This window comes from Harmonia axyridis, chromosome 1, assembly GCF_914767665.1.
Source record: "Harmonia axyridis chromosome 1, icHarAxyr1.1, whole genome shotgun sequence".
In the NCBI taxonomy this organism is placed as follows: domain Eukaryota; kingdom Metazoa; phylum Arthropoda; class Insecta; order Coleoptera; family Coccinellidae; genus Harmonia; species Harmonia axyridis.
This window is the reverse complement of record NC_059501.1, coordinates 34,177,560-34,205,133: the sequence shown is the minus strand read 5'-3', so window position 1 is coordinate 34,205,133 and position 27,574 is coordinate 34,177,560. Positions and strand designations below refer to the sequence as shown.

The 27,574-nt window shown below is 32.5% G+C and overlaps 1 protein-coding gene across 2 annotated transcripts; it reads left to right on the top strand.

Annotated features, from left to right (window-relative positions):
• Positions 1 to 3,716: 3,716 nt before the first annotated feature.
• On the top strand, positions 3,717 to 26,751 carry LOC123671483 (CLIP domain-containing serine protease 2-like). Of its 2 annotated transcripts, XM_045605356.1 has the most exons (8): positions 3,717 to 3,946; positions 4,117 to 4,119; positions 19,122 to 19,331; positions 22,737 to 22,883; positions 23,441 to 23,546; positions 23,867 to 24,069; positions 25,842 to 25,975; positions 26,031 to 26,751. In XM_045605356.1, exons 1-8 carry the CDS (start codon positions 3,886 to 3,888, stop codon positions 26,316 to 26,318), a joined length of 1,152 nt encoding a protein of 383 aa, XP_045461312.1. In that variant the 5' UTR covers positions 3,717 to 3,885; the 3' UTR covers positions 26,319 to 26,751. The 2 variants fall into 2 exon arrangements, with proteins under 2 accessions (XP_045461312.1, XP_045461313.1); XM_045605357.1 differs by lacking the exon at positions 4,117 to 4,119 and having other exon boundaries at positions 3,718 to 3,946.
• Positions 26,752 to 27,574: the final 823 nt, after the last annotated feature.

The window sequence follows — 27,574 nt, the reverse complement described above, 5'->3', positions numbered from 1 at the left end:
ACCCCAAGTGGCAATAAAATTCGGCAACGTAAAGTGAACGCCCTATGAGTACATATGTTTTTTTTAGCGTCAATAAATCGTAAACAGCACTATGAGGGGATCACGCAACATCTGGATATTTATGAATATTATGTATAATGCGTCACCTTTGATGGTTTTTGATGTTAATTAAATTTATCGGTATTTCTTCCTGCTGCTGACTGAATTAAATCTCATTTGGTTCTTTGAATTTCTACACATGTAATTTTGTTGATCAAGCTTGAAATGCCACCATTGAATTTTGCCGCCCTAGACCACCGCCTACCCTGCCTACCCCTTAGCGATGGTCCTGGTCAATCCTCTGGTCCTCGTCTAACTTCTAGTGATCTTACCCGCGATCCCGTTGACCCCTGGAAGTGTACATCGCATGTTATTATTATTTTTGGATACTTCAAAACTAAAGTTCTTGAGTTAGCCCTTACGCTCCGTATACTCACAATTGTGAGTGTTTTATTTTCAATGGATATAAGAGTGAAAATAAAGTTATTATGGATTTGATCCCGCATCACATAATGGAATAGTTTTCATTGTTTTGTTAAGGATTAATTATAAAAATTCAAGTAAAATGAAACAAAAATGTGGAAGAATCATTGAAATATCTCTAGAAATGAAAAAGTTATGGGACTTTGAAGTTGCGCTTGGAAGAATAATTTCATAGTACGTGTAAGTGGCGTGACGTCATACACTAGACGACTGGTATTCGCAGAGTGCTTACGAATTAATCGGTGTACAATCACTTGTGCCGTTCGTGTCGTGTTTTGTTCGTTACACGATGGCTGAAATAACTTACTATATACATACATATAAATTACTTTTTTCTCTTTTTACTCCTCACAAAAATATGTTTTGCAATTGATAGACTTCAACAACCAGTACTCAACTACAAACTGTTTATGAAACGTTTTTTAAATAAATCATCGTTATAAGTTGAACCATGATGAAGCAAACTCAAAAGTAGATACTTACTTGAAAAGTTTAACTCCTTTTATTTCAGCACTGACATAAGATGGATTTGAAGAAAAAAACTCCATCACTGCGAATATATCTATTTTAGGCAAATTGTCACTTTGTCCTTTCACGAAGCCTTCTTCCATTATGGTGACATAAAAACAAAACTCGAGTTAAAACTACACTATACCACTACAAACGGCGCAAGAGCCTTTAAACGTAATTAATGGTGTAGCGATCACAGGCAAGTGCCGTGACGTCACAGACCAAAGACGTTCCTCGCTAAAATACGTAAATTTAAATAATCAGTCATTTATTGATGGATTTTCAAAATTTTTTCACTGATTTATCAGTTTTGCTCTATATTTTAATTTTATCGTGTCAAATATTGTATTATCAACATCACTAAACTAGTCCATTGTGAGTGTTTCTGTCAACAGTATTGCGTATGCATTTTACTAGGAAGTCGGTATTAATGTTCATTCCAGACACTGTGAAGTTGTGTGTGTTCGCGTCCCTGTTGGAAATGGCATCAAGAAGGAGGCACATATTGAAAAAAAATTTGTTTTGTATTTAAAACAATGCAAAGTTGTTGAGGATGCCCCATAGTTTTATTTTCATGTTTAATAAAAAAATTTGAAAAATTACTTCACTTCAAATTTCTTTATTTTTTTTCCACAGAACGAACTGAAAAAGTCGATCTTAGTAGATTGGCCGATAATCCTGAACTTCTGGACGAGATTGGTTCAGATTTTGAATTTGAAGACGATGACGACGATGATGGTGGTGTTGATTGGAAACCATGTTTTGACACAAATAAATCCTCCTCTGATGAAGATGAGGATTTATTCATGTCCAAACATGGTTCCCAATCAACTCTTTCTTAAGAGTGATCGAAGAAAGCGAAGTACAACCCGAAATGCGCGCATCTTCTTCTTCCAGAAGTATTGCAACGTTTTCGTGGAAGAAGTATAAGTTTAGAAGTTCAAGTTATTCTGCAGTAGAACTTATCAATCCATCTGAAGTTTTATCTGCATGTAGTTATTCCAGGAGGTATTTGGAAGTTTTTTTTCTGAACTTTGCGGTAATCATACGTCACAATATTATCTACAAAAAAATTTAAAAGAACTCAAACTAAATTTAACTGCCGAAGAACTATGAAATTTTTTTGCAATTGAAGATTCACATGTGTTGGAGCAAAAAGTTAAAATTTTCAGCAATTGCAGATACAATGCCAAGGGATAGGTTTTACCTCTTGAGAGTAAATCTTCAATATTGTGGATGATTGCGGAATTGTTTTCAAATGTCCCATACAAAAAAATAATATTTCCTATTGTTTTTACATTTTTTTCGCTTTGTTTTGCAATAAAAAATAATAATCCATTTTTTCCTTCATTAATTCTTAGTATACAGTAGTATACTATAATATAATATAATAATATAATAGTATAAATAGATTTTAAAAATTTCAACTGAATTGTGCGCAGAGCATAAACAACTTCCCTATTCAAAAAATGTGGGGGTTGATGCCAACTCCATGGGATGGATTTTCAGAACAAACTCATGATGTTATTTCTTCTCCCTCAAAACAGAAGCTTACTTGTTTTTTCAAAATTCTTTGTTTTTGAGTTTTGGGGGAGTCAAATTTTCGTTGGGCCACCATGTATTGATATATCAATGGTTTGCAAGAATGAACAAGCGTTCTAAAAATCCTGTTTTTACGTAAGTGCTCTGCCATTTTTTCGATATTCTGCTTCAATTTTCTATGATTCTGATGACGCGATCTCCACAAAAGATTGAAATTTTTGTTACAAATATTCGTTTGCAGAATCTCAAAACCGTTGGATCTACGATTACTGCAATTTTAGGTCTTTTTCCATATTTTGCATGAATTTCTGTGGTTCTTATGATATGATTATGTTGATATTTTGCAACTTGAAATTGTTATTTTATATAAACACCATCTCAACTCTGTTTTGTGATCATGAAAATATTGACTGATTGTTTTTGTTTTTCTTCTAAAATTTTTATGACTCTGGTTAGGTGGTTGCTAAATTTAATCGGATATGTAGGTATGAAATTTACAGAAAAAAAAATTTAAGACCATATTTATGGAATCCACAATTGTATTATTCCCATTAACTTTATTGCGGCATTCGAGGGCCGAATCTAGCATAAAAATTTTCCAGGTTTTCCTTGCGAACTTTAACGAATTCATGGCCGGAAGCAAGAAAGAATTCAATTTCACTTCAGAATCGTCATCAGTATACTAAACCTCATTTGTGAGATAAATGAACATTTCAGTGAAATCCATGAAGTAGAGAAAATTTCAACTTTTTTAAAATTTTTGAATATGTGAATGTTCAAATTGTGAAACTTGTCTGAAACAGATTCACGTGCTATAGATAGTCTAGTTATTATAATAGGAGGTAGTCATCTATAAGCGACATTCTTGAACTTGCTTACGAATTCGTTTGAAACCATTGCGAATAATCGAAAATATCAACAGAGAGCAATATGAAATTTATATACCGAAAACCTGAATAGAGGTACTTATTCATATATGCAACGCAATAAACTGCTGTATGAATGAATCTAAAGTTCTTTAAATTCAACACAAATGATAGCAAGTATCTTGTTATCTCTTCTTTATGGAATTCCTCCCACTTTGATATCAGGTTCAAGATTATTCACATTTCATATGACACTGTCAATTTGTTAGAGTTTATAATTTTGCAGGACATATAACCATAGAGTTTTCTACAGACTGGATTATAATTTCAAGGCAGTCGAGAAGACGAGATCCTCTGACAATACTAGAGGAACGCATTCTCTCCCAACTCATGCTACTTCATAAATAAAAAATTTCTTTAGTGACTGTTTTATTGCCAATTCGATATGAAGTTATTTAATTTGTGTTTACTACTTCAGATTCTTCATTTCTGCGGAGTTTTGGCTGGTGAGTGAAAATTTTCATTACCATTTAAATGTGTGTTCAATCATAACAAAAGATGATATTTGAATCACCATTGGTGAAATTACCAGATACTAATAATTTCATTTCATTTCAAAATTTCGAATATTTAAATATATTGCGTGAAATATCTCAAGCAGATTCATGTGCTATAGATAGTATAGTTATTACAATAGAAAATAGGGCTTCCAACCTCCTTATCATTCAAGTTCAACTCTGATGAATTGTTATGATTCACTTTGTTTTCGGTGCAATATACCCGATAAGAAACATTGCAAGCAAGAATTTTTTCCTTTTTTGATATTTGTTAACGATGAAAATTTTTTTTGAATTTATAAGTTTCGTGAATATACTAGTCAACCTGAAATATCAATTGTCGAAATTTCTGGACTTTTTATTTATTTGAGTCTATTTTACACAAAAATCAGACTTTGTATCAACAAATAATAAATTGAAATCTCACATTCCTAATTTTATGAATCTACTAGTTTTTTACTTGATCTTGATACTTTGAAATTATTATTTTTATTTGGAATAGTTATCTCGAAATCACATTTTGTCAGAGAATAACTGATTATATAAAAAAAAACCTGCCAAAGAAATTCTAGATTTTTTCATCTTTCAGTTGGCAAAACTGCGAAGATTTTATGAGTTGAATATTTTTGGATTTTGAACAATGACAACGAACTACTGGGCAAATTCTTACCATTGAATATTATGGAAGAAGTACAGTATGCATCTAATACTACATGCATCTTCTGCGGTTTTTTTTTTCAATATACAGATTTTTTATTAGTATGCTTCACAAAAAATTTTGTTCGCACTTGTCATAAAAATATTTGATACATTACATGTTACAGTCAACTATTAAATTATTTCTTCAATGTAACCATTTTCTGCATATAAAATGAAAAATTGTTGTTATAACGGCCAATTGAAAAGTCCCCGGTCTACCATAGTAAAACATTTTTTTGGCAAAATTCGATTTTAATATTCAACATATTTGCCTTCGAGGGCGATACAGCAGTTATAGCGATGTTCCAATTTTTCGATACCATATTTGTAGTACGATTTGTCTTTCGCTTCAAAATAGGCCTAAATTTGGGCGATTACTTCTTCATTGGTGCTAAATTTCTTTCCAGCGAGCACTATTTTGAGGTCTGAGAACAGGAAAAAGTTGTTGGGCGCCAGATCTGGCAAATGCAAATCGGTGGATGCAGAAGCAATTCGAAGCCCAATTCATGTAATATTGCCATTGTTTTCATTGATTTGTGACACGGCGCATTGTCTTGATGAAACAGCCCCTTTTTTTTCAAATGAGGCCATTTATAACAATTTAATCCTTCAAACGATCCAATAACACTAGATAATAATCACTTTGACGGTTTGGCCCTTTTGGAGGTAATTTAATGCTTTTGATCGATTGTGAGCTCGCGTGGCACCCATTTTGCACACAGCTTTTTCGTGTACAAATATTAGTGAATGAGATGTACACGTTTAGATGATATCTTCACAATGTCTGCTATCTCGATCAACTTCACTTTACGGTCATTCAAAATTATTTGAATTGTTTTTTAATTTTTTCGTCGGTGAACGCCTCTTTTGGGCGTCCACTGCGTTCGACGTCTTCGGTGCTTATTTCACCATGTTTAAACTTAGCATACCAATCAATGATGGTTGATTTTCTTGGTGCAGACCCCGGAACCTCTTCATCAAGCCATGATTTTGCTTCAACTGTATTTTTCTCTTCAAAAATCAATATTTTATCAGCACACGAAATTCTTTTTTTTTTCATTTTTTTTTCAAATAACAAAAGTATCTAAACTCATGACGCAATTTCCCACAAACTAATGATCGCACTGCTGTCAAAATTTGACCTGTATCGTTTGAAGGTTGGTACCTACACTACCTACTAACTAAAAGTCATATGGATTTAATACGACCAGCGCCATCTGTGCATCAGACCGGGAACTTTTCAATTGGCCTAATAAATGAAGCATATTTCAGGGAATTTCTTTCTGATAATTCGTTTATTTCAGCAGTGGTCTGATTTGAAAACGTTAAATTGATATGAATAATGCATATTGTGGGTGGCATTTACTAATTTTCGGTGATTTCTTGAAGCTCCATCCTTCTGACATTTCAAATATTGGGGATGATATTATATTCGAAATCATCAAAATTTGGTACTCTCCAAATTTAAGTATCGAATAGGGCGGCAATCGCCATTATTCCTTGGAGTGAAAATTTTCAATAAATATAAAGAAGAAATTAAAAACTTCAAAATTATGAAAAATTTATGAAAAACTCAAAAATTTTGTTCTGGGGAAATGTTATAACATAATTGAAGATTTTTTTTTGATATTTTGTTATTTTGTAGAATTGAATATTTCTTGAAATTTTTTTTTTGTAATTTTGTAATTTTGTAATTTTGACATTTTGTCATTTTGACATTTTCCATAATGACCATGACATTCATTCGGAAATAAAGTATGTTATTATTATTATTAATACTTACTATCAGTTTCATTGTTTTTGCTCGTTCACATTTCTATTCTTATTTGAATTGAAAGTAGAATATGAATGAGGAATCATATGTTTTGCCATCATTTCTCATTCAATTATGACATGTCCAAATTGCTCAATATGAAAACCTACCCAATCAGAAGAAAAGTTAACTTAGGTTAGGAATTTCAAGTTGAGTTTAATCTTAATATGCATGACAGATTTAGGTGAGGATTGTTTCTATTGACAGATATGATGTTATGTTACTCGTACTTCAAATTTTTATTAGGAGCTTTGAAAATTCTTAGCAAAATCAATCATGTAGAATTAGATTTCATGTACGTAATAATTCACTACAAATAAGTTGAATGGGTATCAAATAATATTTTTAGTTGATTCCTCATTTTTATAACCGATTCTACTTTTCTCTCATTTATGGAACGTCGATTTTGAACAATTTAGTATTACTGATTGTGAGGATAATAGGAGATAATAGTCTTATAATTTTCACATTATCAGATGTTTGCATTCAATATATAATTAACATTCCTAACGTAATTATTAGTGAGAGCAATTCAGATTGGGTCTAAATGTATCCATGAGAAAATACTCGATCTAATGGGAGCTACTTTGCGTGTTCAATCAATACTCTTCGGTTGCGAAATGACGATCTGCTTGGGGCATGATAAATTATCTTTTTTCTGAAATATACTAGTAGGTTAGCCAGTTATCATGACAGTAAAACATGAAAATTGTTCGAGCAGAAATATTGTACGAGGTATGTCAAAATTCAGTTTCAAAATTTCAGCGCCGTATTTTTCAGGTCAAAATAAGACTTCTTTCCATAGAAATGTATACTAAAACGCTTCTTTTTTTACGAACTGCTGAGCGTTAATATGCCGATTCAATATGCCGAGTGACTGTAAAAAGCTACAGAGAGATATTTTGTCAGGGATCTAACCACCCCGCTCTTGGTGAATTCTGATATATGAAATGATTTCTATATTTTCTTCGTAAATTTGAAAGTTTCACGCACCTGCAATCGTTATCGAGAAAAAAGAAAAATCAATTTCTGCAATACATTTGTAATACATCAAATTAATGTTTTTATCAAAAGGTGGAACCTTGTATTACAGTGAAGACAAAAAACTGTACCTAAATATTTGATTTGTGATATAAATTGCAAGCGAGATAGGTATAGAATCGGCGACTGATTGCATTTGTTAATCTTGGTGAAACTATGAAATTTTCGCGATTTCTGATATGATGTTTAGTTTCATTGAAACTCACAACCATCCTGTTTGCTGAATTAATAAAGGCAAAATCGAAAATTCAACTTACCTTGAATGATTGTTTCATTGCATCGAAAATCAAGATGGAATCATTTATAATTTTAATGAAATATTTAAATTTTAGCCTTCAAAGAAGGCCACTTCCGAAATAATGCACTCAGTGCCGTATCTAGGGTGTGGCAAAAGTGGCACTTGCCACGGGCGCAAGGTTCATAGGGGCGCCCAAAAATATCGATGGAAAAAAATATTGAAGCACCAGGCGATACAAAAAACAAAAAAAGTGTATACCGATGACGCATGCGAAAAACACAGATGGCAGATAGGACCGACACCGACAAAGCGGATAGATAAAGGAAAATATTAAACCTCGGACATGACGTGCTCGTAGTTCAATAAAAGTACTAATATTGAAAACGATAATAAACTCATAGATCGTAGATAAAGGATCCGATTTTTTACTGCCTTCTCGATTTCAAAAAAGCGTTAAATGATTATTCGTTAATTTTTGCGAATTCTGGAATTTTATATTCTGGAAATCTTTGGGGGTTAATTACCCCCATTGCTTGTGCACCATTGTATTTTCCAGCCATATTAGCCCCATTATCATAAGACATCCCTCTTACATTTTTAATATCCAAACCATCAGCGATCAATTTTTCTACGATTTCTTTTGCAAGTCCTTCACCTGTTTTTTCGCGAGTATTAATGAAGTCAATAAAACTTTTCCTGATACTGCATTTTCAACTGCCCCGAGGGCGTAGAAATAACGCCCTCGGGGCAGTTGAAAATTTTGGCTGTGATATTGTTTCAATAAAATTGCCATTTTGACTTCAATAGATATTTTTATTCCCTTTTCATTTCTTCCATGAAACCACATTTCATCTCATTTCAGCATATATCTCGAGGTTGCTGTAATATGGGAAGTATTTATCACGTTTTCATTTATATACACACAAAAACATTTTTTGTGTCATCATTAGATATTTTTAGAAACCATTTTTTTCAATTCAATCCTTATTGAAAATAGTCGGTACAACGAATAATCATTAATTAGATAATTCCAAATTGAAGCTCATTCATTCATGGAAAATTAACAATGATTTACATGAATATATCAATATATTATCAGACCGTGATGACGTGAAATTCCAGTAAAAAACATGAAATTATAAGTGGTTTGATGAATGAAAGAGATGATTCATTCTATCAATTATTCAACTCATCTCTCTCTCTCTCTCTCTCTTCCTGACCAGCCATACACACGATAAATTTCGAACGGAAAAATCTATTGAAATTTGCAGATATGTTTCGCGGTTGAGCACATTGGGTAAAATTTTAGAATGGGTTCAAAGTTCATTTCAAAACTGTAAATTCCATCGGGATGAAAATTTGGATGATGATTTGAAGCCTCTGAAACATGATGATCTGAATAAAATTTCTCCTTAATCGCATAACCAGAAGCATAGAAAATTCAAGAAGACTAACTAATAAATAATTCAATATTTCCGACAACAAGACTTACGAAGTTGAGATTCTGAGTTCTGAGAATTTATGAAATAATTATTTCCCCAGAACATTTCTAGCAGGTCATATTATTATAACTATAGAAATTTCAACAAAAAATACCCGTGCAGATTCATACGGGTCGAGATAGTGCTTGAATAAATGTAAATAGAAATATAAATAGAATGCAAGCTTCGTGCAGAATATTGTGGATAGCTGAACCAGAAACATAGATTATGAAAGAAATATAAAGAAAAAAACAGATACGACCGAAATAAAATTTTGCGCGTATTTGAAAAATGAGCAATGTCAAGCATCGTGCAGAATATCGCTTCAGTAGCAACATCAGATCCATAAGAGATTCAAGCAGAATATCAAAAAAAAAAAAAAAAATGAAATCCCAAATTTGAATGTTGCAATATTCTCTGCTTTGAAGTCAAATACACAATTCAGTATTGAAGTAAATTTATGTCACTAAAAAATTTCAATTGGTTCTCTCTTGTATTCTGTTTTGGAGGGTAGAAATATTAGAGAATTCTACAATAAAATATTTTCGAAAAAATCCCACGGAAAAAAACATTCCTCCTTTCTTCGACCCAGCGAATAATCACAAATTATCATTCGATACTTCGAAGGATGTATTTTGGGTTGCCTGACAGAAAGTATATGATTGAATTGAAGCGAAAATGATTCTTTCTTATTTTATTATGGGTGTTATTTTTTTTTTTTTTTCATTATATATTATGTTCAATTTTCATTTCAATAGTTACACCACCCCTGCGGAGCCGGTGGGGATAGTCTAGTATAATAGTATATAGTTCCCAGATGTGAAGTATGTAAATAAGTGTTAAGATTAAGCATTACTTGTAATCACTGAAAATCAACTCTGATTTCTCCACAGCACTCTTGACCACGAATTTGAATGAACACACGTTATATTCTTTTCATTTTCATAATATAAACGGAAATTTTCATTTTTCTCATTCATCCGACCATCATAACTTCCACATTTTCGATGCTTTAACTATAAAATGAAAAGGCAATGTTAAGGTATAATTTTTCATAAACGGTTATGCTGAAAAAATCATTTTTCTATGAGTTTTTGAGTTATAATTAAAAGTTATGTTTTTTTCAAGAGGAAAATTTTCAATGACTCTTAAAAAAAACGGGATCCCCTTATAACAACAAAAGCTATTTTATGCGTCTTCTTAATTCCTTATTCAACTTCAAAATGTAGATCCACATTATTAAGAGAAGATTGTCAGCTTCAGCTTTAATTCGACTGAGGTCGAGAGACATGCGGTAGAATATAGTTTCTTTAAATTTTTAAGGGTACAGAAAACTAAAAGCGAGCTAATAATTATGGCACTTGACTTGGTCATCCATGCTTCCTAGTATAAACAATTTACCAACTACATTGCGCCTTCAAGTCTTCAAGGTGGGTTTTATGTGGTATACCGATATGAAAAACATGCAAATAGCTTGAACTTTTTATTTCGTTTTTAGAATTTACATAAACCGGGGATCAGATGAATATTTTGAAGACATAAAAAGGTTCTCAATAGCCCCTTGTTCATAGAAGTGATATGTATCTCAGACAATAAATCCAAGTAGATTCTATATGCTTCATAAACAAAACTTCGGACATGGATTAAGTCAGTTTGTCATCGATAATGATCTCCAGATCCTTTATGTCAGTTTTCAGGTTTATTTGAGTATTCTCAATATAATAAATGCTTAAGATAAATTTTTCATAAGTGAACGTTTCTGGAAAACGATATATCAAAAAAGAGCTTATTTTCAGTCGACCATAACCAAACCTGATTAACGTCACCTTGAAGAAGGATGCAATCATTAATTTCTTTGATTTCTCTATACCTACATAATTCATAAGTCGAATAAAATACTTGTTAGGTCGTTCATCAAACTCCAAAAAGGAACAGGTTCCAAAATTTTTTCCTGAGATACACCTAAAAATGTATCGAAGGTGTTTTAATATACTCCCCAGAATATCGTATACTGTTTCCTTCCCACTAGGTGAGACCCAAGGAAAAGTACGTTATGACCTACACTTTGAAATGTCTTCACAAAATCTGATTATATGATATCCACCAGAATCAATTGACAAAATCATTGACATTCTGAAAAAGCAATCAAAATCGCAACCGTAGTTTTTTTTCCATAAAACCATGTCATGTCGTTCCTCGCATGCAAGTGACTCAACTTTCCTACAATTTTTTACATATAGGATAATATAGGATAATATATTCGAAAATATAGGAAATTTAACGTTATTCCTGTGAACACTAATGGTCCAGTGGAACATTGCAACAATCAGAATATCTGCGCGATATGATATAGAATAAACGGGTGTTCTGTTTCAATGGCGCAGTGGGGATGATCAAACTTGCGGTTTGAAATGATTATGATGATTTTGTTTCATTATATGCGAGGATTTGATTTGCAACAATGAATGACACAAATAATTTTCTCTGGGAAAATGAGTACATGGGTTCTTTCAACTGATTTGAAATTAAAATAATAAATGATTCTGTATTACTCACACTGTATTACTCATATGTATAGGCTCTTGCGTCATATCTTGTTCACATTAAAAAGATAAAGTAAAAATGTTCCAATAATTTACCTTGTTGAGCCTAACAATTGTCAAATCTATTATGAAGAGATAATCTCATATCTCTGAGGAGATTCGATATAGTTGTTATTTTGGCACAAGGATGGAATTTTTGCCAATAAACCAAATTTGTCTGATTTCTCAACAAAAAAAAATATTCGGGAGATAAATATAAACATTTCGATTTACTAGAAATATGTTTGATTTTCAACCGATATGGTCTTACAACACATCCGACGGTTGGGAAGCGACTAATTCGACTATAAAGCCGCAGCCCAGCCCTCAAGAATGACACTCGTTCATTCGATATCGTTTCACGGAGATGTTTCGATTGTTGCACTATTCCAATGAAACATTACTATTCTCTGGAATAACGTTGAATATCCTATATTTCCGAATTTGTATAATAGCGTTATATTTTAAATATAATTCTTATGAACTCCAAGACAAATTCTCAAACATGTTCACAAATTATGACACAACCCGGTTCTGATTATCAAGTTCAAAATCACCCCGAGGGGTTACAACAACTTTTCTGAATATGTGGAGGTGTATATTATCAAGACCAGGTGATTTTCAAGTTTTCAGACACATTAGAGTGACGATATCAATGGATTTCAACCGATCACTTCGATTTTTCTTCTTGTAGGTCCGAAAGTGACATAGAAAATCGTTTATTCATTTATTTAATTTGAATTTTTAAAAATTTTGTTATGACCTAAAGAAACATGCTAGTGATATTCACTCAATTCACAGGAAATTGTAACTTGCTCCTTTCACATTTCGAATAAGATAGAATTATATTATCCAACCAAGGTGGGTAACATATTGTAATAAATTTTTATGCTGCAACTATCTCAACACCTCATGGAAAACATCATGAAATATCATCCAGGAACATCCTCAAAATTTGCACTTTCGTACAGCCTTCAGTATTCGATGACGGAGCAGTTTTTGAAAAATTATGATTTTCATTGAAAGTTTTAGAGCTAAATAAATTCTTTGAGTGCAAGATATTGGGTTCATAATCTAGAGCTGAATGATTTTGATTTTCATTCACTTGTTTTCTACCGAAATCGTTTCATTATTAAGTACCAAATCAAGACATCTGTCGACTATGTATTTCATCGAACTCTTTCAGATTTATAATATACAGAAAATTAAAAAAATCTATTTTTTTTTATTAAGATTCTCCGCAATCGAAGGTACTACTCCAACATAATATCAAAATTTTGGAATTAATTTACGTCAATTATTTATGGATACCACAAAAAACAGAATACATACCATATGACATCCTCGGCGAAATATACACAGCAAATAAAAGGATCTCAACAGAACGTACTCTAATCTCAATAATTAGTTTCTGTATGTGAACTGCTCACTGTAAAAAATTACACAAAACTGATCAATGTTAAATTTTCATGGCAACAAGGATTTCACAATCCGTCCTTTTTCCTCTGATTTCAAAACCCCTTGTTCATGGAGAAGATTCCATCGTTAATTTCCATCGAATAATTCCCGATAAAAAAAAATTCATTTGTCATAGCCTTCTTCAAAATAATTATATCATGGTTATAAAATCTGAAATCCCTAAACTCCGTATTCAGTCCCTGCACATTTTGGTAAAATATTGTTAACTTGAAATAATTTGAACTACTGCACACAATTGAGGCTATTTATCTAGTCTTTCACAAACATCGTTCCATACTCGGATTTCCGCATGAATATTTTCCATTCTCCACTCGCAAAAACGTAAATTTTGCTACTGAATTCACAACATCTTTTAAAGAGCGATTGATTCTACTCAGTCAAATTCTCTTGATGATAATGGAAGTTTTGACTCTGCAACTCCTTGAACTTGTCATGCTCGTGCTGAAGGTATAGTTCGAGTCTGCTTCTTTTAACGGCCATTTTTCTTTTCACAGTCTTGAAAAGAATTCATCAAAAATTACCCTCGGTCTCATGGTTTTTTTTCTGCAAGTTGATCTGTAACAACAAACAATCTCATTCTGTTTGATTCAATTTTTCGAGCAAAATTATGCTTAGAACGCTGAAGGACCTTAGTCGATGGCCATTTGTTTGTTTACGGGCAATAAAGAACTGTTACTACTACTACTAATACTTAGAGCGTTTTCTTCTCCTACTTCTGATAGTATTCCATTTAGTTCAAGAGTCTAGAAAATTGCTTTTATTGGTTGATCTGATCTCTGTATTCTACATTTTTTCTTTCAACCTCAACGTATTGTATCTCTAATTATTCGATTACATTGCTAATTTAAACATCCTGATTTGTCATAAGCTCGTTTTTTTCATTAATTTTTTATGACTACTTTCCAGGTAGCTCGTCATTTCGAAAAAATAAACTCTGTAGTTCTTGTTATAGTTCCGGAGATTCCATCATTAATTTGAACCATCCTCCGACCTTCGACTTATTTTGTGCGGACCCCGAAGAATTTCAGAATTGCTTTTTCTTGGCGTACCTTATGCGTTCCGGATAATGGCAAGCTTTATTATTGGCCAGCGTTCTTGAAAAGCTGTACCGAAGTTTCCGGAGATTGTACAACCACGAATGTCTCCTTCTGCCTGGTTCCCTTCTACCCTCCACTTTGCTTCACAAAATTAGCTGTAATACTTCATATTTGGTATTTCTCTTTATGTGCCCGAAGTATTGAAACTTCCGCTGTTTGATGGTGAATCCATTCTCCGTGCTCTTTCGCATTCGCTTTAGCACATCTTTATTTGAAATGTGATCTGTCCATGATATTCGAAGGATTCAGCGATAGGTCCACATTCCGAAAGCTTCCAGCCTCTACGTCAGTAAAGGTCCAGAATATCAAAATATCAATATAAAACTGTCGAAATTCTACGAAATTTTTAAGAAATTATTTAAGGATATTATTTCTACAGTCCCCAATCGAGCGGCAGTTCTTCTATTAAAAAAGACTAAACCAAGGGGATTCATTTCTAATACTTATATAAACTGTTAAATTAAATTAGAAGTACCTAATCCTAATTTAATGGCGATAAACAATTACAAAGTCATATACATATTCAACATTAGAAATCAAGATTTGAGAGGGACTACCACCACCTGGGTTTCCGCGTATCAGACAAATATTAGGTACCCAATCATTTCCCCTCTGGCGTTCCTGCGATGACCAAACTTTGACGGTGTACGAAGTTGTACATTCACTTAAACTTTTTTCTATTTACGAAACATATAAGTAGAGGGCAGCACTGTATGACAATCGATTATTTTTTTCACAAAACTATAGTCTTTCTTTTCTGTAATAATTTTTTTTTTTTATTTTTTCCCCGAATATTTTGAGAATATATTAGTGCTTTCTACTTTGAACAATCATCAATTCTTTTGTGAGAAACGAAAAGATACCAAAAATATTTTCTCATTCATATTGTCATTTTATAATGAAGATTACATAATTATTGTTGAAAAAAAATATGTGAAAACTTCATAAAAATCGGTGGTTGTAAGAGAAAAATCTATAACTTCGTTTTGAACCGAACAGTCACGTGGTGGGATTCTCTCTTAAATATAACATTTATCAATGACTTAAACCTCAGAAAAAATTTCCATAAGGTTACCTAGAGTTATATAAAGGGATTCACGATAACAATGATAGTGAAATGAATGAATCATTTTCACATTAATTATGAAATCTGTCAATTACGTATACTATGTTCGTTCTCCTTTCGGAACCAGCTCGGTAACTTTAAAAACAAAAGTTCAGGTTAAGGGCTAGTTGGCTGAAGGGGTAGGTTCACACAGAGACCATTATTCAATTATTCCGCCGTTGAAACTCATATTTTAACCAACATACTGATATTTTTGATGAGAAGCTACAATAAATATGAGAAACTTGTGTAACTGAATTGAAGAGCAGAAAATGTGGGTGATTTATCATTGAATTCGGAGAAAAAAAAGTCTTTATTGTCCAAAATATTAAATGTTTCAACTACTAGTTTCAAGACCTTTAAAATGGTGTCATTTTCAAGCTGCAAAGCGGCAAGTAATTCGAACAATCATGTATAAAATATGATAATAAATTAAGGTAGACAGTACTTACATGCGAGCTCTATAGGTCAAATCAATAAAATAAATCTTCGCATTATTAAACATCGAAATTCATGAAAATTTTTGAGTAACCATATGAATGTCAGCAATTCATAATTTAATACAAATCCCATGTAAGACCATAGAAACCCAAGCACATCATCAGAATCAATCACGTGCATGCGTCTCTATGATCGAACCCAATCTACAGGGCAGGTACCAAAAGGTACCGTCGCTGTAACACACACTCAGTGCTGCCAACCCTACCTAAATTTAGGTAGATCTACCTAAATTCGAACTAATCTACCTATCTACCTTTTTTGAGCTCGATCTACCTTAATTCAGCTCCGCGCGAACTTTACGGTTTTAGATCAACGAAAAACCGTTTTACCGGTAACGTGACTATGAAAAAAATTTATTCCTTATTAACGATTTCACATCTTAATTTTTACGCACGCCATTGGATACGAAGATCTCCGGAGATCAGCGGCGGAGTTTCAGAAACATACAGATGCAAAGAAAGGACCGAAATTGGTAATAAACTGATAAATAACGATGGCTGCGCCTCAATACGCACTTGCTTGATAGAAAAATAGCGATAGTAAATATGGTTGCATGTACGTAGGAAAAATAGATAGGTTCGTATTGCTCGCAGATTAATTGAATCGATCATTATGCTTAAAAAAAAAAACAGAATAAAATAAGATCGTCGAAAGGAATGAGATGAGACCCCCTGAATGCATCGAAGGCTGCTGTCGGGAAGCAATAAAAGACCCTTTTGGGTGTTAAAATAATAAAAGTTTTGGACAACAAGCGTTTTCTTGCAAATTTTCCACATCTGTTGAAATGAAATTTTTAAAGACTATTTATTCTTTCGTGTTCAAGTAGTAAAGAGAACAACTTTCTTTAAAGCAGGCTGCTTCAGTAGAATTGCTGAATCGGGATATTGCGATTTTGACGAAACAGAAAAGGTGTCGTTTTGTATAGGTAAGTTTTTTGCTGAATTTATCGAAAATATGAGTGCCAGTGATAGTGGAGGCGAAGGAACAAGTCTTGGTCCATTACCGAAGAAAAGAAAGTATTACCAGACCTATAAGAGTGATTGGGAAAAATTATCATTATTTTATATATATTTGAATTTTAATTTTTAATTATTACATAAATATATTTCTTTGTTTTTCAAATTTTTTTTATTTTGTGAATTCTTATATTTTTTTATTAATTCATCAATATTTATCATTAATAAAGTATAATTCTATGGACTCAGTTCTTTCAAAACTCCTAAAAAAAAAGGAAAAATAATCTACCTAAATTTGGCAACATCTACCTAAATTTCGAACCTCTATCTACCTTTATTTGTGCTCAGTGGGTTGGCAGCACTGCACACACTTTCGAATCGGCCCTCACTGGTATCACTTCGACTCAGATCCTGTACTTACTGAGTTAGTTCAACTGTGTTTGTTATAATAAACTCTGCATCCTGGCGATAGTACTATTTCTTACATTAGAGAGTTCAAATAACAAAAACAATTTCTATCACAGGACGTTCATATTCGAAAAACATAGAAACATAGATACTAGATTTCAACAATGAAGCGAAATCTAACTGCAAAAATAACTAATAAAGTAAATCACGACTGCAATATGTATCGGCAGAACAACGAAAGACGAAAGAATTTTGTGTGATGATTATTATGCAACTGACAAAGTAAAGTCCACTAGATAAACTTTGTCCGTAAACGTGAAACATATATGTATATTACAATTATATATTTTTTTCTGATGTGCCGCACCATCTTACACTGTCACTAGTCGCCACTGCATAACCAACTTGTTCATTTGAAATATTTTTCCCATTTTTATAACACCTTAAAATCTCCATATTTTCCAAGTTGTCCAACAGGTGGCCCTTCTTTGCAAGGTGTAATATTCCAAAATTGGCGTCCTCGTCGAACATATGATTCGAATGTATGAGATGCTAAGCAGAATAAAAAAAACCCGTAAATTTGGGTTAGTGTACCTCAAGTGTTCTCCTAAATGGATTTTGAATTTTCTAAAAGTTGGCCTTATACAAAATGCATCACACGAATTGCTTGAAAGTCGATAAACCCCACTACGTTTCCCGGTTCAATCAAATCTTTGTTATTATTTAAATGTATTGTTTTATTGTTTAACGTATTGTAAGTTTTGAATGATATGTTTACAAAGGGTCAGAGAATGTTCGTTAATTTATAAGAAAATTTATGAATAAACGTTAGAGATCGATGTGGAGAATTGTCTTCTATTCGGACAATCAATTATACAGAGTGTTCATAAACTACATTTGGTATTTTGATGATTAATTTGTCTGTTATTTGCTTTCTGTAACTGTTCATCACTGCTATCTGTTTTAAAATATTTAGCTCCCTGTTGTAACATTCATTAATTAAATGAAATCTGAGTAACAATAATAATAATAATAATAACATTTCTTTATTACCCAACAGGAATATCCCAATTACAGGGTAAAATTAATATACAATACAGTGCAGAATAAACAAAAATAATTCAACACATCAACATGATGCATTACCCACTTGAAAATTCACTTCCCGAAACTCAACCAAAAACATTAACTCTTAGTTTATCAGCACTTTTACAAATACGGTTAACTGGAGATCGTTCAGAAATATTAGTCCGAGTCGTAGGCAAATAGAAAACTGGTATCGACCTCGCTGCTAGTCTCGGCACATTTAAAGGCATCCTGGATAGAAGATATGGTGAGTCCATCCTGTTGGCTAACAATCCACGGGCGAACGTGGCACATTGTTCTTCATATCTATCAAGTAACGAGGATATCCTCAACTCCTCCATAACATCAGAAAGGTCTGCACCACGCTCAGGATACCGCCCTGTTCTCTTGAAAACCACGTATTTAAAAAATCTCCTATGAATACGCTCCAATCGCGACAGATGACAGTCATAAACCTATCAACATAGCAATGGAATGCTGCAAGTTTGTGTTGAATGGGTAGATGCTATATAATGCCTTGATTTCCCTTCATTACAAATATTTGAATTTACCCATAAACTATTTTTTCTTGGCATTTCGTTTTTGTAATATAATACTTCATTTCGAAAATATAAACTTCATTTCTTTTTTTTTCACAGATAGTGATTGTAGAACTCCAAATAATGAAATGGGTGAATGCATAATAATCCGTAATTGTACGCGCCTTTATGCATACTTGATGAAGAGACCAATTTCTGCAGTACACACAAACCTCCTTCGACGTTCACATTGTGGTTTCGTAGGAGAGGTTCCAAAGGTTTGTTGTCCCTCTGAAACTACCGAAGTTATGGATAAAGCAGATATGGAAGGTAAATATGTTTGATAGGTTGAATATTCTAATGAAAATTTGATATTTCATTAGATTGGGTTTCAAATAAAAATCAAATAATATGATCGAAAAAACAAATAGACATGAAGCGATGAAGCAGAATGTTTTTGTATGAGTTTCATCCTTTTTGATAGATGATTACGCATGCACATTAGGTCTTATGATATTTTAAGTCAGAAGAGGTTGTTATGATTTTTTTTAATGAATATACAGGGTGTCCCATAAGTGGCACGTCACAGTGACACCGGAGGTAGGTCAGCTAAAGAGGGACCTAACCAGCCTAACATGACCCCAGTAAAAGTTGCATGGTTTTCGAGTTATTACCAAATTACGTTTTTTAGTGAATTTTCACCTTTTTTAACATTGTCAGGGTCAGAATTCTGCTGGAAAGTTCTCGAAGCTTATTTTTTTTGTTGTAATGGAATCTTAAATAGTTATTTAAGATGACATGAGTATGATTCTGTCAAAAAGTTATGTGGATTTCCGTAAATTAATGGATAAATCTTGATTTCAATTGCTAGTAAAACGAGAACTTCGACTTTGAACACCTGCTGTGAAAAAAAAATCCTTGAAACAAAACGAGCAAGTAACATAAAAAAATTGGGCATTTTAGGCAGATTTAGAAATGGTACAATACACGAATCTTATGCCCATAAAACTAGGTATTTTCATCATTTTACCGATGCCCTACTTAACTAAGTTGAAACTAGGAACCCCGCTATCAGGTAATTTTGCCGCTTGCTATGACATTACATTTGATACCGGGCTTTGTTAGTATTTGTTAAAGTCACAATAGGGAAAAAGATGGATTAGGGGAAGCGAAAAAGGAATATTATTGAAAAAAAAGGTAAATTAATTAAAAACAGACTTAACTTTCGATTATTTATTTAATTCTTAAATCTTACAGTAAATGTTCAAACTGTTTTTCCTCGGACTCTAATGCATAAATGACACCGTTTGATTTTTTTTATTGGGGATGTTTAAAGGACAAAGTGTATGCAAAACCAATAAGAAGCGAGGAAGAATTGCGTGAACGCGTATTCGACGCAGCCCGGACCATATCGGAAATTAGTTTAAGAAAATTGAATCGTAATTTTATAAAACGGTGTCATTTATGCATTAGAGTCCGAGGGAAACAGTTTGAACATTTACTGTAAGATTTAAGAATTAAATAAATAATCGAAAGTTAAGTCTGTTTTTGATTAATTTACCTTTTTTTTCAATAATATTCCTTTTTCGCTTCCCCTAATCCATCTTTTTCCCTATTGTGACTTTAACAAATAATAACAAAGCCCGGTATCAAATGTAATGTCATAGCAAGCGGCAAAATTACCTGATAGCGGGGTTCCTAGTTTCAACTTAGTTAAGTATGTTGATGTTACTTGCTCGTTTTGTTTCAAGGATTTTTTTTTCACAGCAGGTGTCCAAAGTCGAAGTTCTCGTTTTGCTAGCAATTGAAATCAAGATTTATCCATTAATTTACGGAAATCCACATAACTTTTTGACAGAATCATACTCATGTCATCTTAAATAACTATTTAAGATTCCATTACAACAAAAAAAATAAGCTTCGAGAGCTTTCCAGCAGAATTCTGACCCTGACAATGTTAAAAAAGGTGAAAATTCGCTAAAAAACGTAATTTGGTAATAACTCGAAAACCATGCAACTTTTACTGGGGTCATGTTAGGCTGGTTAGGTCCCTCTTTAGCTGACCTACCTCCGGTGTCACTGTGACGTGCCACTTATGGGACACCCTGTATAATTCAGGCATATCTTTTTAACATTGAAAATGTGAAAATTTGGTTTGATTTTTCAGTCGATGGTAACTCTGAAAGGTTATTATCATTCTTATATAGTTTCAGTCGGGAATCATAAAAAAAAAATTATAAATGTTGGATGTCAATAATGTCATCAACATTGTTGAAGTATTTGTATTCATGGCTCTCGTTATGTTTCTAATGTGGAGGTTTGTTTTGAATTATATTTTAATTCTTTTATTGAACTCAGTAATTAGATCTTCCTTGATTTATTTATGGTTGATTAATAAATTTTGTTTCATTTCAAGGTATTTGTGAAGATTAATTTCATCTATTTGTCATCCATGTATAGCCGATGATTGAGAAAGATAGTTTAAGGTTGCCTCTGATGTTGAAACTTTTTTTGGTAGTGTTCAGTTGTTCAAAGAGGTAGTTCAGCGCCAAGCAGAATTATAAAGGGATCAGAGAATCTGTCTGAAAAATTCCCCTCGTATTGATATGATATAGAATATCATGTTACATCTTAAATTGTTGAAAAATATTGGAATCAGCTTATTAGTTATTATATGTTATCATCGTCATTTTCCACCTTACGCTCAGAGGCCGCTGACTAGCTCAGGAGAGATCTAAAAATGCGCCTCCGATTAAAAAAGATGAGCAACTACGTCAAAGGGTTGACTTTTGGTGAATCGGAACCTGAAATGCTTCAAGGGTGGAGAAGGATGGGATATAAGGGTAAATCACAATTACCCAAACTCTCTCTTTATCTCTGAAATTATAATTATTTAATTAACCAACAAACAAGGTATTCACGGATTGGCTTGATATTCAAGCTACTTGGCTCAAGCTCAAGTAGCTTGAGCTTTTTTTCAGTAAGTCAATTTTTCATTTATTGAATACTTGACTCAATATTGAAAAACTACTACTTGACTTGAACTTGAGATGATTTCAAGTCAAGCTCAAGCTACTTGAGCTTGAGCTTGAGAAAAGTAGTCTATCTTGTATATTTCCAAAATGTTCGATAGCGAGCCATGTGAAAGTAAGTTGAAAATCCTCCTTATTATCAAAATAATGCCAAAATACTAGCTGTTTTGTCGATCCTAGTACATTCTTGGATCATTATTTTTTTTCACTGCTACATTACGGACATCATGAAAACCGCTGAGAAGGGTAAATTGACTCTTAGTCTTGATCATAAGATGCTGTTGACCATTTGGGCTCATATTTGTCTATTTGTTTGTAGTTTACTTTCTTTTCAATGCTTACCTTGAAGAGTTTTCAAAAATTTTGCTGGTGCTCTGAATCTTGCCTTTTCCTGATTTTTTTTAGTGTTTGTATTATATTGCAATCACGAGTGTGCTGAAATGAATATATTCGTTATCATAGTTGTAATACTGTTCGATCTAAAAAAAAAATGAATTTTTTCCTAGACAATCCCAATCATTTGCGAATTGATAATATAATAAAATAATATTTTAGTCTCACCTGCTATTATATGATAAGTGATGAAAAATATATGTTGTAATCTATCTATCAATTGATGAAGTAAATAAAACATTGAATGGAGAAGTTTTCCTGAATTTTGAATCCAAACTTTTTTCAAAATGATGCCTATACATTGTTTCAGAGGATGATGAAGTTCTACCATCAACGCCTTCTAATTTATTACCCAGTACGAGCAATTGTGGATTGGATCTTGGCAGAAAAATCTTGAGTGGAACTGAAACAGATTTAGATGAATTTCCTTGGATGGCACTACTTTTATATGAACTGCGTGAGTTATTTCCTTCACTATCACAATTTTCGATCGATGAAATGGTAGTACCAAAATAACCATTGATTATATTTTGTGATTAGTTAATTTTACGTTCATTAGAGAACTTTAAATCCTTAATCTTGATTCAAATCAGTTGACTCAAATCGTTTCTTCACTCATTCGCAACCAGGAAAAATATTCCAAAACATAATCTTCTGATATTGTATATGTATACCTATTATTTTGGTATACCTTCTCAGTTCTTGCTTTTGCACCTAGAATTTTTTTTTAACCTATTTCTGAAGATGGGGGTTAATGCTATCTCCATTTGTGATTCAAAATTGACATGACAATCATTTGAATTCAGTTCATTCGTTACAATGCTACTGAAAAAAATTCCTCACTAAAAGAAATGCAATCCTAAAATTTTTGTTTTTGAGTCTTTACAACCTGTTTTTCATATATAAAATTTTATATATATTTTTTATATGTATAAAATTTTATATATACAGAATATTTTAATCTGCGCGGATATCCAACTACAACTTTTCAGCTGACTACAATCCTTATTTCAGCAAATGGAAGACAGGAATTTGGATGTGGAGGTGTCCTAATCAGTGACAGATATGTTTTAACCGCTGCACATTGTTTGAAAGGGAAAAGTCTGTCGAAACGGAACCTGTAAGTATTAGAAATAACATTTTGGATGATAGAAAATTCAATATGGAATTTAAGTTAACAGTTATTCACTCAATAACTGATCCATCAGAATTATGAAGCACTTCTTGCTATTATAACAATGAAATCTGATATAGGATGATATATCGAAAAAACTGAAGATCAACACTTATGGGCCTCAAATGAAAACAATCGGAATTAAATTCGGAACTGAGTAAAGACTTGAAAGTTGGCAGAAAGATCTCTATATTCCATAGTATGCTTGAAATTTTTATATCGATTGATAATAGATAGTTCATTGACAGTAAATGAATATTTTTCAGGAAATCAGTTCGATTGGGCGAATTCAATAAGGATTCAGATGTGGACTGCAGTTTCAATGGATTCAATACAATTTGCTTGAAAACTCCGCCGATTAATGTTAATATCGAGGATAAACTTACCCATTGGAAATATAATCCAGAGGATGACAATCAAAAACACGATATTGCTTTGTTACGCTTGGAAAGAAAAGTGAAATCTAATGGTGAGTTGAGTAATATTAAATAACAGTCGCTTAAAGGAAAAAGGTAATGTAGTACAATATCACATCCTTATTGAAGAATTATTTCTTCTGATAAATATAATGGAATCACGGAAAACAACAATAAAGTCGTATAATAAATAAAAAAATTATCCTTGGGGCATCAACTTGAGAGACACATTGTATACACAATTCAGAGCGCGACAACAAGTGAAATTAATGATAAAGAACAACAAAAAATGGATCTCATAATAAGTTACCTTCAATGGAACATTAATTCATACTATTGAACAAATATAAAAATTAGGAGTAGGTACACAGTGAATAACTGTCAAAAACAAGAGTAATCTATTTGTAATAGTAATATTGATATCGAACTAATAATAATAGTGAACTAATTTGTAGTCAGAGATCAGTGTGGCAAACTCCACACTTTCCTTATGAAAAGCATTTTAGGGAAGAAAAAATATATTTTAAATTATTTTTAACGGATTCGGATTTAAATAGAATGGATAATTTAGAAATGGTATGTTATAAACAATAAAGACGTGCTCTTCTGAATTATAATGATAGAATACATGAATTGAATTCAAGTTTCAGATTCTTCTGCAGAGTTTCGACCTCATAAAAAGTTCAAATATTTCGTTTTTTCTTCAATATAACTGAATAAAACAATCGGATGATGCGGATGAACCATTATTTTAAAATCAAATGCTTCCACGCCCAACACTAGTTAATTAAATATAAAATGAAAAACATTTTAATATAATGAAATAATGTGGTATGAAATAAAAAAACTCCCGATATTTCTTAAGAAGAATAGGTTGGAAGTTGTGAAATGAAATCGTTTCTCGTATCATTTGCATTTCATTCTGAGGAATGAATATTCTGATTGAAGAATTGAAAAGAAAAATAATCCAGAAGCCGCCCCAAATGGCAATATAATTCGGCAACGAATTTGACCAATCCTAATGAGTGCATGTATTTTTTTAACGTCAATAACTTGTAAAGAGCACTATAAGGGGAGTACGCTACATCTAGATATATGTATATGAGTATAAAGCGAGATACAGCACCTTCTATGGTTTTTGATGTTGATTAAATTTGTCGGTACTCTTTCCTGTTGTTGCTGACCGGATTAAATCTCATTGAGTACTTTGAATTTCTAATCATGTGATTTTTGTTGATCAACCTTGAAATGCCGCCCCTGAAATTTGGTGCCCTAGGCGACCGTCTACCTTGCATTCTCTCCCTGCATACGTATATTATTATAAGAAAATAAATTTTCGAGAATAATTTTCAGTAACTACACTAGGCCTCTTGATTTTTTATTTTCTGTTGACTGAAAACGAGTACCTACCCACCTACCTGTGAGTAGTAATTTGCTGAGTGGTTTGAAGAAAAAAGAAATTAGGAAACCACTACTCTGAAATCAGGAGCTTTTTTGCTCTCGTTTATTCTAGGGCCAATTGTAAACTTGGAGACCACATATAACAGTTATGTGGTCTACAAAGGTGCAAATGAGCGCAGTGATTTCATAATTTTTTTAAAATTCGTCGGTAGTCCATTGACCATCATAAAAAATTGACTTTTTTTGCACAAATCTGGTTTTTCTCGAAGAATTTCCCTGCTCTCATGATTAGAGTGAATATATTTAATTACATCCTTTAGTTGATAATAATAATCATCTTAATTATGCGAAATTCTTCATTCATTCTTCGAATCTGCATGCTATTGAGTTATTATTTTCCTTAATCGAACAAACTTCTTCACAGATTATATTCAACCAATTTGCTTACCACTACTCCAAGAAGAAAGGAAAAAAACTTACAGCGGAATGAATTTAACCGTTGCTGGTTGGGGACAGACTGAAAATAAAGCGACTAGCAGTGTGAAATTGAAATTATTGGTAAAAAGACTTGCGATTAATTTCGAACCAGCATTTCATCATTGTTTTATTTCAGGTACCTGTAATACCACAATCTGACTGTAAGGCTCTCTATACTGAAGCAAGCAAGGAAATATCTGAAAAACAAATGTGTGCCGGCGGGCAACAAAACAAAGATTCTTGCAGAGGCGATAGCGGAGGTCCTCTGATGTCCATCAGTGTGGACGAAAATGGAGATTCTAACTGGTATCTTGCAGGCATAGTGTCGTATGGTCCTGTTCCTTGTGGAATTAAGGATTGGCCTGGAGTGTACACGAGGGTTTCAAAATATATTGGTTGGATTGCTCGACATATGAAGCCTTAATAAAATTCAATTATTTTTGAAGAATGTGAAGTGAAATGATTGCAAAACCATAAATTTAGTATGTGGTTCGAGAGGTTTGACAAAAATGATTCAATGATATGTCGTCTGTTTTATGGATCTCTGTGTGTTGACAATGACAACTCCGAATGAAATATTGTTTATGTTTTTAGAATGCTTATTATTTATTTACAATTATACATAATGATTCTTCGGCTTGAAATGAATTTTTAATACTTATTGGATTACATACCCATATACAGGGTGTTACATGAAAGGTTCGCCATAGCTTAGTGAATTAGAATTTATTTGGTTTTTGGATTACTTGAAGATCAAAAACTAGATATAACAATAATAAAATATGAATAAATTATACATGTAAAAACCAAGACTTATTGTTTACATATCTTATTTACACATATAACTTTATGTCGGCTTTGTTTGTTATCTGTCCAACCCTTTTTGTCTCCATTCCATAAAAATCCTATAGCTTAAGTCATTATCCACAGAATATTTGAAATTCATTATCTGAAATGTGAACTATTACACTGTACCAACTATCTGGAGTATTCACCAAAAAATCATGCTCTATTCATTAAATTTTTCTGTTAATCAATGAGAATTAAGAATTTTTCTTCGATCAAATTGTTTGAAATTGTAATCAATTAATTTTTTGATTCTATATAATGTTGTCCTTGATTTATTGAAATCCAGATGTTTTTCGATCAGTTCAAAATGCTATCAAGACTTATATTTTCGTTCCTTCGATTTTTGTAAAGATAAAATTATTCTATGATTCATTGAAGGTGTAATCGTACTACACAGGTTTTCTTCCACTACTAATGATATGAGTGCTTTCTTTTTTTTGCTGGAATGAATCTGCAATTGCGAAACTCATTCATAAGTTAGTACACACCTATAGGTTGAAATATGTTTATTGGAAAAACTAGGTAACACGATTAATGCGGAAATATCTATCAGTACATGATAATTGTACTGCCTCAAGTTCCCTGGTTGTTAGACGAGGGCTATCGCAATAAATTACAATTATTTCAAATGGCAAAAGACTGAAGAAATACTGAAATTAAATAATTGAGGTGTATTTCAAATATAAAATTTTGAAGGGTTGTATGAAGCGAATAAACCCATAAAATTCAAATAGGTACAATAAGACTGCTAATTCCAAAATTGTGGATATCAGAAATTTAATTCAATGATTCATCCTCTATTTCCGAAACTAACAGTCTCAGGATTTATGA